Source organism: Lytechinus variegatus, chromosome 1 (assembly GCF_018143015.1).
Source record: "Lytechinus variegatus isolate NC3 chromosome 1, Lvar_3.0, whole genome shotgun sequence".
NCBI classification, from domain to species: Eukaryota; Metazoa; Echinodermata; class Echinoidea; order Temnopleuroida; family Toxopneustidae; genus Lytechinus; species Lytechinus variegatus.
The window spans coordinates 31722520-31738490 of record NC_054740.1 but is presented as its reverse complement, the minus strand read 5'-3'; the positions used below and the strand labels follow the sequence as shown (position 1 = coordinate 31738490).

At 32.9% G+C, this 15971-nt stretch overlaps 1 protein-coding gene across 2 annotated transcripts in view; it reads right to left on the bottom strand.

The window, feature by feature from the left end:
* LOC121411466 (cyclin-dependent kinase-like 5) overlaps nt 1–8021 on the bottom strand; it is a 32425-nt gene extending 24404 nt beyond the window's left edge. For both annotated transcript variants that reach the window (XM_041604221.1, XM_041604229.1), the window contains exons 1-3: nt 7944–8021; nt 2974–3055; nt 328–382 (exon numbers count right to left, since the gene is read on the bottom strand). In XM_041604221.1, coding sequence (XP_041460155.1) covers nt 328–382; nt 2974–3055; nt 7944–7974 — 168 coding nt within the window. In that variant the 5' untranslated portion in view covers nt 7975–8021. The remainder of the gene's footprint in view (nt 1–327; nt 383–2973; nt 3056–7943) is intronic.
* Nucleotides 8022–15971: the final 7950 nt, after the last annotated feature.

Genomic DNA, 15971 nt, shown 5'->3' with positions numbered 1-15971 from the left:
CGTATCATTTCAGGTTTTTGCATCGGCTCGCGGTTCTGAACCGCGAGCTGGAACAGCGTGTGACGCAGTGCAAGATGAACCAAAAGCCGATCAAGTGTATACACGGTAACAATTAAAAAAGTTCTGGGTGGGGTACAAACAATGAAGAAAATATTGCTACCACAAAAAGTGCATACAATGTGGTTATAACAGGGCCATCAAGACACTGACTTCTGGTTGAATCTAAATGGGATCAGTGATTGATTCTTCTTAAATAATTCAGAAAGTGCAAGCTGACATCACCTGGCATCTGCTTCTAATTAGCTCATACAACAAAGATCAACTTACCTTCTCTACGTATTCAAAGACAAGATAGAGCTTCCCACGCCGTCTAAAGGCTTCCCTGTACAGATCAGAATAAAAACAAGTATGAAAACATATAAAAGTATAAAGCATGCACGTAGTGGGGATGTCTGTATTCAATAACATGATGTACTGTACATCTGATCATCATCACATCATAATTCAATGTTCTTTAGTCTTTATATTTCTTTAGTGCTGAAAACATTGTTTCTATTGTTCTTAAATTATTGACAAAGAAAAAAAAGGACAATCAAACCAGACAGAAAGAAAGAAAAAAAAATGGGAAAGGAAGATGAATAGCAACTTTGATAAAACTTGAAAGTACCTAAACTAAGAATTAAAGTGACTATGACCCCCCCCCCCCCCCCCCGGAAAGAGAAATTGTCCTTTCCTTTGTCTCTTGTCTACCACTCACTAAAAAAACCACATGTGTACTGAAATTTATACTGAACCAGAAATTCCTGCATGTATCTTCATGTACAAGAGGAGTGCTGTATGCCATTGATGTTTCTAATCATTAATAATTGATCATTCCCATCACAAGGTGAATCAATTTCAGAATATATGAATACTTTTTTCAATTTATACATCCCGATCCAATAATTACTTCTTGATTATTGTTGTCATATAGATAAATGTCATTGAAACTTTCAGGGGCATCAGACATTCATAGCTGGCATATGGCTTTTATTGGTAATAAACTCAGCCTCCTCGATATTAATAAGCAGCCATAGTTAATGTGCTGCAGGAATAGAGGTGATATTATTAATGCCCTGTCACCTTATTGTATCTAACCATTCATCTGTAGTTTATCTTCATAACAAGTATTGATGTACATCAGACAGTGTTTTATAGCAATTTCCTCCATGGCCACATTGCACAAATCTATTATATTTTCAAAATTTAGAAAATCATGAAATTATCATGGACATGCAATATAAGATTAGCATAACTTGGTTGATGTTATTTGTGTGTGTTTGTTATTTACTATGTATACTATAATATTTCCTTCCTTAAAATGTTTGTGTTATGATTAAGATTTTGAACTTTTTTAAGATCATGTTCATTATTTTCAATTATCATTCTTTGATACATGAAGTGTATATATACATGTACATGTAATTGTCAACTACTTTATTTGTAATATATATAATCTAAATTACTACATACATGTTGTTGCAATAAATGAAGATCAATAGCAATCAAACAAAACATGTCTTACTATTAAATATTAACTTTAGAACATATTACTAATTGCAATGTTTCATATCAAAATGTTAATACATGAACATTGTTTTCCCGTTGAAACAAATAATTATGTTTGCTAAACCACAGAAAGCATGTTTTGTTTGTTTTTTAATTCAGTACAGTGTGAACATTAATCATGATAAACAAAAACCAAATTCCAAATTGAAACTTTCACTATAGCTTTATAGCTACTATCTCTATAATGAAGCCACTGGAGAGGGAATTTATTCTCGATATGAAACTATAAAGGAAAATATTGTTGCCTAGGTAACAAGCAAAATTTACAGTGCATAGCATGCACATGTACACTGCATAATTTCCTCACACAATATTCTTTCTAGAGAGATTGTACTCAATAATAAGATGATGTTTCTTAGGCCTATCAAACTAAAAACAATACCATGCTTTTACATGAATGCAGGTTGTGATCTTAAATGACTGTAAACAGGTACGTGTATGTTACATGTATGTTGTTATTGTAGATTTTTTTGCAGGAGTTCTTGCATTTATTGTAAAGTCAAAATAAATATGATCGCAGTATGACATTAAAGTACATTGCAGTGTGACAAATTTATAACAGTGTCATAACAAAATTTAGACATGAATACAATATAAGGATAAGACAAAGTAGTGAAAACAAATGCAGTGGCAAACTATATATTAAGCAGAATAATAGCAGCCAATTTGAAGTTTTGGTAGCGATATCTTCATGTGGTATTTGTGGTGGCTATAGTGGTACTAACACGGAAGGGTTTGGAAAAATGTGTGGGTTTGGCCAGACACATACAGACCCACATGTTCCTACTCTATGCTATAAAGCAATAATCATAACTGCAATGGTAAACAGTCAATAACAACAACAATAAACAATAATGATAACATACATGTAATAATAATGATAATAACAATAATCATTATAACAAAAAAATAACGATAATAACTATGAGAAAACTAGTACGTAAACTATACTATATCAATACTGATACTACATGTAATAATAAAAATAATAATCATAATAACTAGTACTAGTAATGATATAATAATAATGATATAATAATAGTAATAATAATAATAACAATAATTCAAATAACAATAATAGAGGTAATATTTTATTTATAATCTCATAGTGCTATCTAAGAATGGCACATTGCGAGATAAAGAACATTAACAAAATGTATTTAAAAACAAAATGGGAATGAAAATGAAAGACCAATAACCTTGGCCCAAATCAAAGTTTAGCAATAGATCACTAATCTGAAAGAACAATTCTGATTGGTTCCTAAACAGTCTACTGAGAAAAACATGCAAGCAACAATGATTTTGATAATCATTAGCAATTAATCACTATCTTTGTGTAATGGGCTCCTGGATGGAGAAACCTACCTGAGTTCTACAATGTTTTCTTGTTTAAGCTGTCGTAGAAGTTTGAGTTCCCTAAGAACGGTTCTTCTTACATCTTCATTGTCTGCAAGTTAATCAAACATGTATGATATTAAATAATATCTTTACTAAAGTCCCTAAAGTTTTCAAGTTTTTTTCAAAATTCTGTGTCCTTTGGTGTCCTAAAAATCTATTCATTGTCTTCAGTAACAAACATAGTATAATTAAATTGTTCATAGTCAAAAATATAAGTTGTACATTGTACAAGCAATCATGCAGATAAACTACATGTAGGCAAACACATGCTTACCACAACAAAATATGTTTTATCTACAATATTCCATTTCAATGCATTTTTGTTTTAATAAATTTGAATTTGCTTTGGTTTTCATTATATTTCATGATCTTCACAAATTCTGTGAATGTTTATTGTTATCTGTTGTGTAATAAACTGAGGACTTTGACCTGGATACCTGTGTATTTCACAACCATAGGCCTACAGAAAAGGGCTAGTGTCTGTCAATGAGAAACAGCCCCCCAAAATTTAAAAAGTCTATCAAAACTTATCTTATCCTTTTCCTATATATATATAGTAATAATACGGTAATAGCTGGATTGATAAAGCACTTTTTGCCTGAGAATACAGAGGGCTTGCTTTTAATACCTCGGCTTTGGCTAGAGCTTAATTCCTTGAAGGAATTAATCTTGCTGGGTACCCATTAACCTCACCTGGGTCGAGTGCACCACAGTGTGGATAAATTTCTTGCTGAAGGAAAACATGCCATGGCTAGGATTCGAACCCACGACCCTCTGTTGAAAGGCAAGAGTCAGAACTACTAGACCAGGACGCACCCACAATAAGTAAAGTATCAGTAAAGTATCACTTTACTGATGTAACCTTACAATGGCTTTGAATAATGAAGCACTGTTCAGTGTTCACAACCTCTGCTTTAGATGTATCAATTACAAGCAGGTGCTCATTTCACATCAGTGTCATAAAGGGTGTGTAAAATAACAAGCAATACATGTACATGTAGGGCCCCTGATCTCAATAACAGTTTGCAAATAATTTCAAATCAAGATCATCAATCACATTACAGTACATGTATATATCTTTATAATTCAATCATTGCAAACAAAAATAAAAACACAGAAAGTAGAAGAAATGTCATCACTTTTCATTTGACTTCAAATTAAACATTAATATAATCATCGATCTCTGTGAATATGCCTTCTTTTGAATTTTACTGAACATTCATAGGAACTGTAGCTCTAGAAATTACAGCTCTAGCTTTATACAATACCATAGGCCTACGCTTGCAAAAACTGCAGTAAAACTTTGTAACACAGGTACCTCTCTGATATCTAATCTTGGAGGTACATGTAGTGAGACAATTACATTTCATTGATAAATTATGCAAATAGCAAAGCAGAAGATAGTGACAGATAAAATGGGGATACACCTAAAGATGATGTCCGTTACTTACATGCATATTGGATTGAATTATCTTGTTTTGATATGCGTTCTTAATGCAAATATTAACAAATTATTCTATTTGTCACTCGAATCTTCATTTAAAGGAGGCAATTTTGCATATTGCATTGATTTTTTTTATTTGGACTACTGGATTATACATTTAGGAGGCCCTTCTCATTACGCTTTCTAAAACTAGTTTACTAGAAACCGATTCAGGAAACCAGTTTGGAAGATCGCTTTGCTAGCGTTCCAAATTGATCACACGAAAGTGCTTTTCAAAATCACTTCACGTAAAGCCATCTTGTTGCTATGTAAACGCTCTCAGTGGGGTGACACGTTTCGCACGAAATTCGAAACTGCAGCGTAGACATCCTACACCTGTCATGTGGAGTAGCGCGCTCAAAATGTGCAAAGATCGCTTCCAGAAGAATGGTCGTGTCCTCACTTACGCTAAAGCCAGTTAATCAAGGCAAAGCAATCTTGAAAACTACATTGCGAGGTGGTTTTCCAAACTACGGTAGTTTGGAAAATTGCTTCCAAGACCACTTCGACCGTTCTCACTACGCATTAAACTAGTTTCCACTAAACTAGTTTTAGGTGTCTTGGAACCTTTTTCTATGCAATTTACTATTTAAGGCCCTTCAAACCAATTTTTCACAATAAAAAGCTAGCATACATGTAAAGAATGTATCCTATTCTTTTATCTGGTCTTCCTGATGCACAAATTAACAAATTGCAGAGAGTACAAAATTCAGCTGTTAGACTTTATATATTGCAAATCGTTGTTCAAGTGAGTCTGTCACTCCACTGCTAAGGGAGCTTCACATGCTAAAGATCTGGAAATGAATTGATTTTAAGATCCTCTTGCAGACCTTCCAATATTTGAAGAGATCAGCTCCAGTCTATCTTCAAATATCAGAATACATATTCACCCTCCCATAACTTGCGCTCAATTAAACAAATCACTCTTAATAGTTCCTGCGACCGATACCCAGTCTCATATGGTCTTTTTATTCCACATCCCCTCAACTCTGGAACAATCTACATGTATGTACCACAAAGTATAAAACAAGCAGATTCAACAGAGAAATTCAAATTCATGTTAGAAGTCTACTTTTTTGTTAAATAGCCTTTCCCTTTACATATGAAGCCCCTCATCTACTGTGAACTATATAATTTTTGGCTGAAATTCCTTCTCTCTTTCTATTCTTTCCTAAGTGCTTAGGGGCGCTATTAAAAGAGACATGTTTTGTGATAAGCGCTATACAAATAATATCAATTATTATTATTATTATCCTTCAAACCAATTTCGTACAACAGAAAGCTGGAAAGCATAACATAATATATCCTAGGTTCTTGTTTTTTCCTTCTTAACAATTTAATTATGTTTGAGAAGTTCTGTTTATGATATACCTAAAGGAAAAAAAATAAAGAAAATTTCAGGGACCATTTTTTTTTTTAGACACCTTATATGCAGCTGTGTGTTTTTAGAAAGAATCTTTGACATAACATGATTTTGATTTTTATCACTCAATGAATTCAATATTTTAAAACAATAATCTTTTATGTAAATTTACTTAAATGGGATGTGGCCAGTACTGAACCACAAAGTCTGAGCACTCTGCTACAGTTGTCTTGATAATTACAATTTGCATTTTGTACCCAAACGAAGCCAACACTGTAATGATTTTGCATTGCAATAAGCTGTAGCCTGCAGGCATCCTTTAGCACCTCATAATTATAATGTTTATAGCATGGCTAACAGGCACATAATATCAAAATCAAACACCTCGTACCATGGGAAGTCCATTATTGGCATTCTTTCATATAATAACATAGCTATCTGAATCAAAATGATTGTAGATCAGATCACCTTGGTGTCATGAGCTGATAAAATGCGAGGGTTTTTATATCATTTGTAACTCATGATCATGCCAAGTCAAAGACCACTTCATATATAATCCATTTATAGATCTAGTACAAACAGATCTGGAAAATATTTTCCTTGTGTAAATGACCCACAACCCACTGTCCCTATCAATTAAAAGGGGTTGTCCAGGCTGAAAATGTTCATAGCTTAGTAGATAGAGTAGAATTCACTGAGCAAAATACTGAAAATTTCATCAAAATCGGTCAACAAATAACAAAGTTACTAAAGTTTTAAGTTTAGCAATATTTTGTGAAAACAGTCGTCATGAATATTCATTAGGTGGGCTGACGATGTCACATCTCCACTTTCCGTTTTCTTATGTTATTACATAAAATCATAATTTTGTCATTATTTCATACTTGTGTGAATAATATGTCTCCCTCATAATAAAATAAGTTGCAGCAATAAATATCTAATGCACTAAATCAGTTGTCAATCCAATTTTTCTCGTTCTTGGAGGGAAAAAATTTGAATAAACCTATTTTCATGTAATAAAATACAAAAGAAAAAATGGAGATGTGATATCATCAGCCCACCTAATGAATATTCATGACGACTGTTTTCACAAAATATAGCTTAACTTTAAAATTCAATATCTTTGTTATTTGTTATCCGATTTTGATGAAATTTTCGGCATTTTGCTCAGTGAATTTTACTCTATCTACTAGGCTATGAACATTTTCAGCCTGGACAACCCCTTTAAGAACATTGTGATATCATTCAGAGAAGTGTCTCTGTAAAAGAAGCAAGACTGTATTGATATGTGTGAATACTAACCAGTGAAACACATCACTAAATTGTATGTGACAAAAAGATTTCAACAACTCACTTTACATACTTTGTAAACTTACATGTAATTTCAATGTTTGTTATCAGGGTTTCACATTGGACCCATCTTCCGTCTATTCAATATTGACTTAAAATGAAAAATGCAATCAAGTGCATGGCAAATATGCATTGGAGGAGTAAGGAATGTCGGATGTGTGCTCTCAGTCACGCAGTTTCTTTGAAATATTATTTTAGACCATGTACCATTGCGAAGTTTGATGTTTTTGAATAAGCTTTTACAAAAGTGGGTTACCAAGTGATATTTTTTAGCGTTATACTTCAAGCGCATGTGCCATATTAAAAAAATAAATGCAGTGTACATACATGTACATGTATGCATGACAATGAATATCAAAAGGTAAATAAAAAAAAGAGCTGCACACTATTCTAGATTCTTTTGAAATACTTTATACAGTACACCCTGTACCTGCCCAAATTTTTGCTTTTAATGAACTGTGGTTTTCCTCGTCTATTTGTATCTTATATAAGTTTTTATATAAAAATACAATAGACAAGACAAACCAGTTCATTATTAGAGAGCAAAAACTTGGGCAGGTATATAATACATGTACGTATTTCAAAAGAATCCAAAATACTGGGTACCATAGGTATTTTCTAACCCATTGCTACAATATGCAGCAATGAAAGTGACCCAAAACAATTCAATGGGTACTTTTAATAAGAGAGATTAAAATATATCTACATGTAGGTTTAAAGATCTCCTTCAATATACAGTACCTTCACTATCCTTGAATTTTTTGATGGCCATCACTTCTTTGGATTCCTGCAGAAAAAAAAACACAAATTATTTGGAAAAGAAATTCATAGTAGCAATTATAAACTTTACAAGTAAGTCTTGATTTTTTAATAGTGACTTTATTGTAACATAAACGTAGGTAGATAAAAATTGAAAATACATGTAGGTGCACATTTTACAGCACATGCACTTGCAGCACTATACTTGAAACTCAAGACTACATTATTGCTACATGTAAAGTACTTTGGGGGGGATGTGGATGTATGTGGACATACTTGCTTTGTTTGGTTAAATGCATCTACATGTACATGTATCTGTAAAAATAAAACTTTGAATAACTACAGTGTACGTACATGTAGGCCTATATAAAACTGAAAACATCTATTCACTATCATATTGTTGACTATGAAAAATATGCATACATGTAGGAGTACAGCCTACTTCTGAAAATCACTTGCAAATCTGGCTTCTTTACAGGCTTAATACATAAAATGTTTAATATGCATCAATAAAAAGTAAAGGACTTTGACAGCATTTGATGCAACTAAAGCTCGCATAAAATCAATAACTCTATTTTGTCTGATCTTGAAATTAATTTATTTATGAAAGATACATATTCATTTTATTAGCATGAAAAGTTTAAATTATTTATTAAAACAAAACACACTACATGTACATATGAAATTATCACATAGATCTACTCTTGAACCATTATCCACAATGACAACGTACAGACTACAGAGCTACATTTGAAAAATACCTGTACAGCTACCAAAATCTAGGTCAGACTCATTTCATATCTGGTTCTACGCAACACCCTGTGCTAGTATAGTGAATATGCACACGTTATAAAATATCAACTCCATGGCAACAATGAACACATCTCGCCTAATCCCCAGTGACCCTTAAACTAATTTGGGAAAAATGAAATTAATGCACTTTGGAAATGGACACAAGATGTGTACCTCTATGCATGGGTTATCCCATTATGACCCTATCTTATTCAGTTTGGTTCACAGATGAGCAAAGCTTTATAAATTGGTAGATAAGTAGATTTCTGGATAGGAATTATCAAGCATGAAGAGACAGCATTTATAATTAAACTCTTCAGAGAGACATACATGCAAACAATGGACTGTTAAATCACTTTAATTGCCAAGATAACCATAGCTAGCAACCTGCTATAGTGTTGTGGCTAGGCAACTTCATTTAATATCTTTTTAAGAATTTCACAGTGGGCATATACATGTACACATGTACATGTATGTATCATTTGCAATATTTTGCACCTTACATAACAGTTAGGTGTTAATTGCAACCAATCGAGATTTTAAATAAAATACACCCATAAACAAGATCAAAAGTCACTGGATTTCAAAGAATAACAGTGTACATCACTATTTCACTGTTCCATTGCTCTTTGGTTTGAATTTGAGTTTGAGGCAGTTTTCCCTAGATTTTAATGTTCTTGGAATATAAAAAGGATATGAAAGTATTTGAGAGTACTCTAAATTGTTATTACTGTAAACAAGTATATTGTACACTTGTATTATTTGCATCAACGTGATAAACTAAAAAATACAATATTTTGGCACAGATTCACATAGCATGTAGTTTTGTAATTATTCAGCATATTCATGACTTATTAATTTCAGAATTCTGATTCTGATTTAATATGAAGCAAATTTACATTTTGGCAACATAGGCATGAGAAATTGGTAGAACAAAAAAAACATGAATTTTAATACCACCTAGAACCAGGCATGGATATTATTTTTTAAACATGACTGCTTATACTGCAGTGTATACCATACAGGAAAATGAAGGAGTCTAGACTTTCATTAATTCTCACCCTTTTCCAAGCAATTCTTTATGATTTTCATCCTTACTTTATTACAAAGTCAGACAGTTGACTTTTTAGTTCAGATTATATTTACAATCGACTCCATGCCTTGATGGTCTTATGTAATCCAAACTCTTTCAGTAAAAGTGCCGAACTGGTAAATAGAACTCTAATAATAGTAACCAAAGTCCACCCCAAGTTTTGTATCTAACTTGCTCTCTTTGTATACACATGGGAAGCATCCATGCATTATGTTTGTCAATTGTACTCTGACCAATGGGTAAAGCAGTCTATTCCTTCATCCCTTCCTGAGTTACTTCCACATTCAATAATCAGGCAGTGTCTTCTGTTAATCCCTGGACCCACAATCTTCTTATGCTGACTCGGTTCATTTAAATTTGAATCATCTTGCAAAGTTCAATCACATTTTGCAAAGATATACATGTAATTTGAAATCATAGCTTCCTGAACCAAACCTAGCCATCTTCAAGTTGTCTCATCATAAATATAAGGCATATTATTCTATTATCATAGTTGCAGTTCAACAGCATGTCTTGCAGATTTGTGAGAAATGATTAAAAAGAAGGAATGACAGCAGTTGTCTCCACATACATACACATGTAACTATACAATTAAGCATATTTGCATGCAAATGTTTGCAAGTATGCAAACCTCCCATTGACATCACATCTCAATGTTATGCAAGGGAATATTTGGAGAACTTTATTTAAATTTTATAAATTGGGAGTTCATGGTGCTGACTTAATTTATATCTCTGAAATATCTGAATAAATTCACACTGGATGTATTTTTCCTCAGATTTTTTAAGTATTTTTCAAACGTTTGTAACAATAATCTGCTCTACATGACTTTGTGGGAAGTACATGTATGTGGGTTTTATAAATCACCATTCATGATTTCTGAGCATTTTCTAGGCACTATACCAAAAGATCACTGAGTTATCCCTCCTTCCCAATGAAATTGAAAGGATAGGGAAAAAAAAGTATTTCAATCCGCAATAATGAACCTATTTAGTATGTAAAATCTAATTTAGCCTTTTGAGATAATCTAAACTTCTCTAAAGTTTTATTCTTTGAGCAAGGGCAAATCCATTTTATAAGCCAATTATCTAATCAAGACTCATCAATGCTATTGCTAAATGAAGCACAATAGGCTTCATATAATACAATTTATCAAATAAGTACCATGTATCATTTTTTTTTGTATGTTAAATAATTTCCCACTTATAATCGCTGTAAAGGAAAGTTTGGAGAGGCGAATTCTGAAACTCATACAAACAAGATTTCCATTCAAAACTATAAAAGGTAAACAGAATAATTCTTACCTTATGCCTGCATTTCATTACTACACCATAAGCTCCTGTAATAAAGAAAAGCATTTCACAAAATAAGTTACATAAATAAATTAATCAACATTAAAAAACAAGCAGTTTATCCTGGTCTCCATCTTTCCATTGAATAATAGTGGAAAAAACAACAAATGCCTGACTGTATAGGCACATGTGTTTACATCTTTACCCTATTCCATGATAGTGATACATACAAATTATATTTTATAAGCCCCCCCCAAAAAAAAAATGAATTAACAAGTAAAACAGACAAAATATTAATTAACAAATGAATAAATTAACAAATAAATACTCTAATAAATTAATGAATGAATAAATAATAAATAAATAAAAATAAATCAATTAATTAATTAATTAATAAACATAAATGAATAAACAAATTTTCAGATGTATTCCAAAGACATTTTTCTTAATCTTTCAAAAGGTGATTTGTTTTGATTCAAAAAGGGATGATTATGCTACATACATGAAGTATGTATAAAACTTCCACATCTTGATAACAACTTTCCCTTATTCCTCCCCATCTAAATCAACTCTTCACATAGCTCAGACATGCCATACAAATGAATGGGTTTGACTTCCCACCTTGTAAACCACAATGATCACTTAATCCTCTAAACTCATTGAGAAGAGCACCCACCCATGGACACTCTGTGCCAATCAATAAGTGCAGTATTGCACCCATGGTTTCTAAAGACCATCTCCTTTAATCTAATTCAGTGTACAGTTTGCTTTGTGCACACCTTTCATGTAGAACAATGACATGAGCAAGATGGGGTTCTGCAGCTATGGCCTTTGAGATTTTGGGAAATATCAATATGTTCAGTATTTTAAGCCAATTTGATCTGGCAGATATCGTACAAAGTATGCGCGTATCACCTACATGTATTCCCCTGGGACAGTATCAAAATATAACTACATGTAAGTTACTGTGTTATATTACATCCTCATTCTATGAAAGAAAAATATAACTTGAAGTGAAACTTTTGAAAAATTTTAGCCGTTTCATATATATAATTAGGCCTATTGGAGTGAATGAAAGATTTAGTCAGTGACATCACTGTGACATCACAAATTGAGCCAATTTGAAAACTCCATCCATGGGTATAGTGATTACCAATTTTCACAAGTTTGAAAGAAAAAAACAAACTTTTTTTTATATCATTTGTCCGATATCATTCAGAGTTTCACCTAATCATTTTTCTGATTTTATTCTTTTTCCTCTACATTTTTTTTTGTTTCATTGAATTTTAATAGCAGCGGGTTATGATATGGCCCAGAAGTGCATAACTTTTTTTTTGTATTTGGATGATTAAAGCCTGTCTAAAGCTTTGGGGTAAAGGGTCCATATTGTGACCTATACAAACCAATCAAGTGTAGAGGGCTAGAAGCCATTCGATCTTCTTCCAACTGCCACTTCTCTGTGAAAATTTCAAATATTCAAATCTCAGATATCTAGCACTCTGTCTCAGATTTTTTTTTCTATTTAAAATTGGTATTTGAGCACTTATCATATAATTTAGTGATTAGATATCTGAAAGCTCCACTAATCCTAAAATTCTTAGCCTATAGGCCTACCATGCTTTATAATAGGTTTTCATAGAGAAAATGAAAAAAACACAGATTTCATTTTGATTGGGCTAGGATCGGGCACCCAATCAAATGAGATTATTATATAATACATTTATTTTTTAAGGAATACACATTTAACCTTGAAGAAAATAACATACTGTTAGCTAAAAAGCACATTAAACAGTAGAAATGAGAAATTTGCTCAATAGTCACAGTTTACTAGTATTTGGTGCAAATGTACTTTAGCAGTTTGGGGCATATTGTACTTCACAAAGGTCTCTGAATATCTTGGAGATAATCTCCATGTTTCTTCTTCTCTTAATCTTCTTCTTGGGTAGGCCTCTACTGCCTAACGCCCCACAGTGGGAGCCAATCGGGCAGGGAGTGCGCAGATGTTGACGGCACCATGATGGCACGGAGAGAGAAGATGCTGTTTAGTCTTTGATTTGCTTTGTAGTACGTTTCACTTGTTTGGGAAGAAGTATCTTTAATAATAATGGAAATAATATCAATCTAATATCTTGATACTAATTACTTAACAGTAAACAACCTTTATCTTTAATATGGATCACCCTACAAGTTATTGTAGACATTAAAAGATCAAGTTCACCACAATAAAAAGTTTATCGTAAAATCAGCAAAGTAATAACAAATAATTGGTAAAGGTTTTATGAAAATCTATCAAACTGAATTCAAAGGGTTTTTTTATTTGCGCCGTCATATGTGAGCAGCTTCAACATAGCAAGTAGGGCCTACATGTAGTAACAAAAACAATAAAATGTAATTTTCTCAAAAATTAAGTGGTTCTTACTGTACCATCAGTAACAGACAAATCATTTCACATGGTCCGCTCCAAAAGTAGTCATCATGAAGCAGTATTCTGAAAACTCAATTAGCGCTCAATAAGCATTTTGGTATTCTGAATTTAAGTCACTTAAGTGCCCCTTTCCTTATTTGGCAGGGTTGCGTTGCGCGCACTGCAATAGTATGCGTTATGACTGCTTGAAAACTTGAGTAGTTACGAGACAACGAACGTAGAGGGCAACAACACACAGCAGTGTTGCCATGTGTTGCTGCCCTCTACGTTCATTGTTACAAGACTTTCGGTATTCTGAAAAGTCTCATAGGGCACATCAGTGTAATTCGTGCGCAAAGCATGTTGGACAGGCATAAGTAGAGATCACATGACTTTATTGATTAAAGTAATTCATTAAAACTAGATCAAATGTCTGCATATCAAAAGAAAAACGATAGAGATAATGCTATGTCCATACTCTTTCATAATTAAGGCGTTTGGGGAGGCTAGACTGCATTTTTGCATTTCATTTTAATTATTACCCAAAATGCAGTTCTCATTTTTCTGGCAATGAACTGTGTGTGTGTGTATTTGAGTTTTGTCAGACGTGTATCAATCAGATATGATTATTTACGTCTGGGACCGACCTTTAACGTCATCATCCGAAAACCGTGACCAGGGCTCGAACCTCGAACCTCTGCATCAATTTGTAACTTACCACAGCTTGGATTACAGGCGCACGCCACAATGCCCAGAAATTATGGTTAGTCTTATTTCAGCCCATTTAACTTTTGATTGAGCTAGGCAAGTACATGTACCTGATTAACATATCGAGTCTTAATGTACTGTTAACTGTGACTTACATGTATGTCAGTGAATTAAAGCAAAATCTATTGAGGGATTGATTTTTAATGAATTTTTGATGAGCTATGATATAACACGTGAGTGAATGGGGGTCTGTAATACTTATGTGAGCCCCATAGCGCTCAATTATCAGACTTTCCAGTGGGGAAAGATAAGGTAATACATGTATGAGGTCCATTAAGTCTAATCATCTCTTGCCAAATGTGACTTTCATTTCGTTTATATAAGTATCATAAAATCGGTTTAATACTGCGTCCAAAATTAGGAGGAAGAAAGAGAATAAAGGAAAAAGTATAAAAAGGGAATAAAATAAAAGGATAGAAGGTGGTATATAGAAACAAGTACGGTAATTTAAATTAGAAAAGAGGGAAAAAGAAAACAGAAAATGTGTTCTTATAGGGGAATTATGACTCTTATTTTTTCTTTATTTTCTTTTATCATTAGCATCATAAAGTGTTTTGTTTTTGCACATTATTTTGACAATAAGTTTGCCAATTCACGGTAGGTGCAGCAATGTTCAGGGTGAATCAAACCTTGTTTCCGACAACAAGCATAGACCCCTTTAGTATTTAAATGAATATTCTCTCATAGAATAAAATACAAAAGGAAAAAAATATGGTGAGTGATGCCATCGTTTTCCCCACCTATAACATCTTATGTCATAAAATGTGTACATCCAATATTAATAAAATTTCAGTTTTTTTTTTTAAATAATACTAATTTGTTTGATTTTCACATTTTTTTAAATTCAAATCAGCATTTTTGTTGGAAAAGATTTCTCTGTTATAAATGAAAAGTATGTTATTTTTAGAATAAGTAGGAATTAAGTTTAAGAAGAACCCCCCCCCCCCCTCCCCCCCCCCCCCCCCCGATCAGGGCCCCGAGACAGAGGCAAATAAAATATTGTTCAAAAATAAAAAATAAAAATAAAGTTACAAATGGATTCATAGGTGGAATTGAAAATCAAAACACATTCGAAAAAAGAGAAAAAGAGCACAAAGGTATAATAAATGAGAAAGAAAGGGACAAGACAAGAGTAAATTTCAACAACATACCGTAATGAACCTCTAATGTCCGATGCAAATAATTTTAACATTGTTTTTCAGCAAAAATTCTTTGTATTAAGATCTTGGTGCAGTGCAGCTGGGTGCTGTGCTGCAAGCCACCAAAGTAAAGAAACACTGCGCGCTAGGAGAAAATTTTACATTGTAATCTGAGCAAATTTGATTGGCTAATTCGGCTCAGTAGGGGAGTGGCCTAAAGGGAGTTAATTGAGCGCTAATAGAGTTTTCAGAATACGAATTCGGAGTTACATGTATATTAGCGCTACATTAAATGGATAACTTATGAGGAAACTTACGAGACTTTTCAGAATACCCCCATGGTCCATTTAATATAAAATTTATGCATACCGTACATATTACAAGACATACCATACCCAACCTTGTTCATTGAATGAGTGACCGTACCGGTACATGTATGAGACAGCTGCTCGTTTATGAAGTCACAAATCAAAAACTTAAAATTCTGATAAATTCATTAAACGTTGCTGGGTTTTCCTCAAT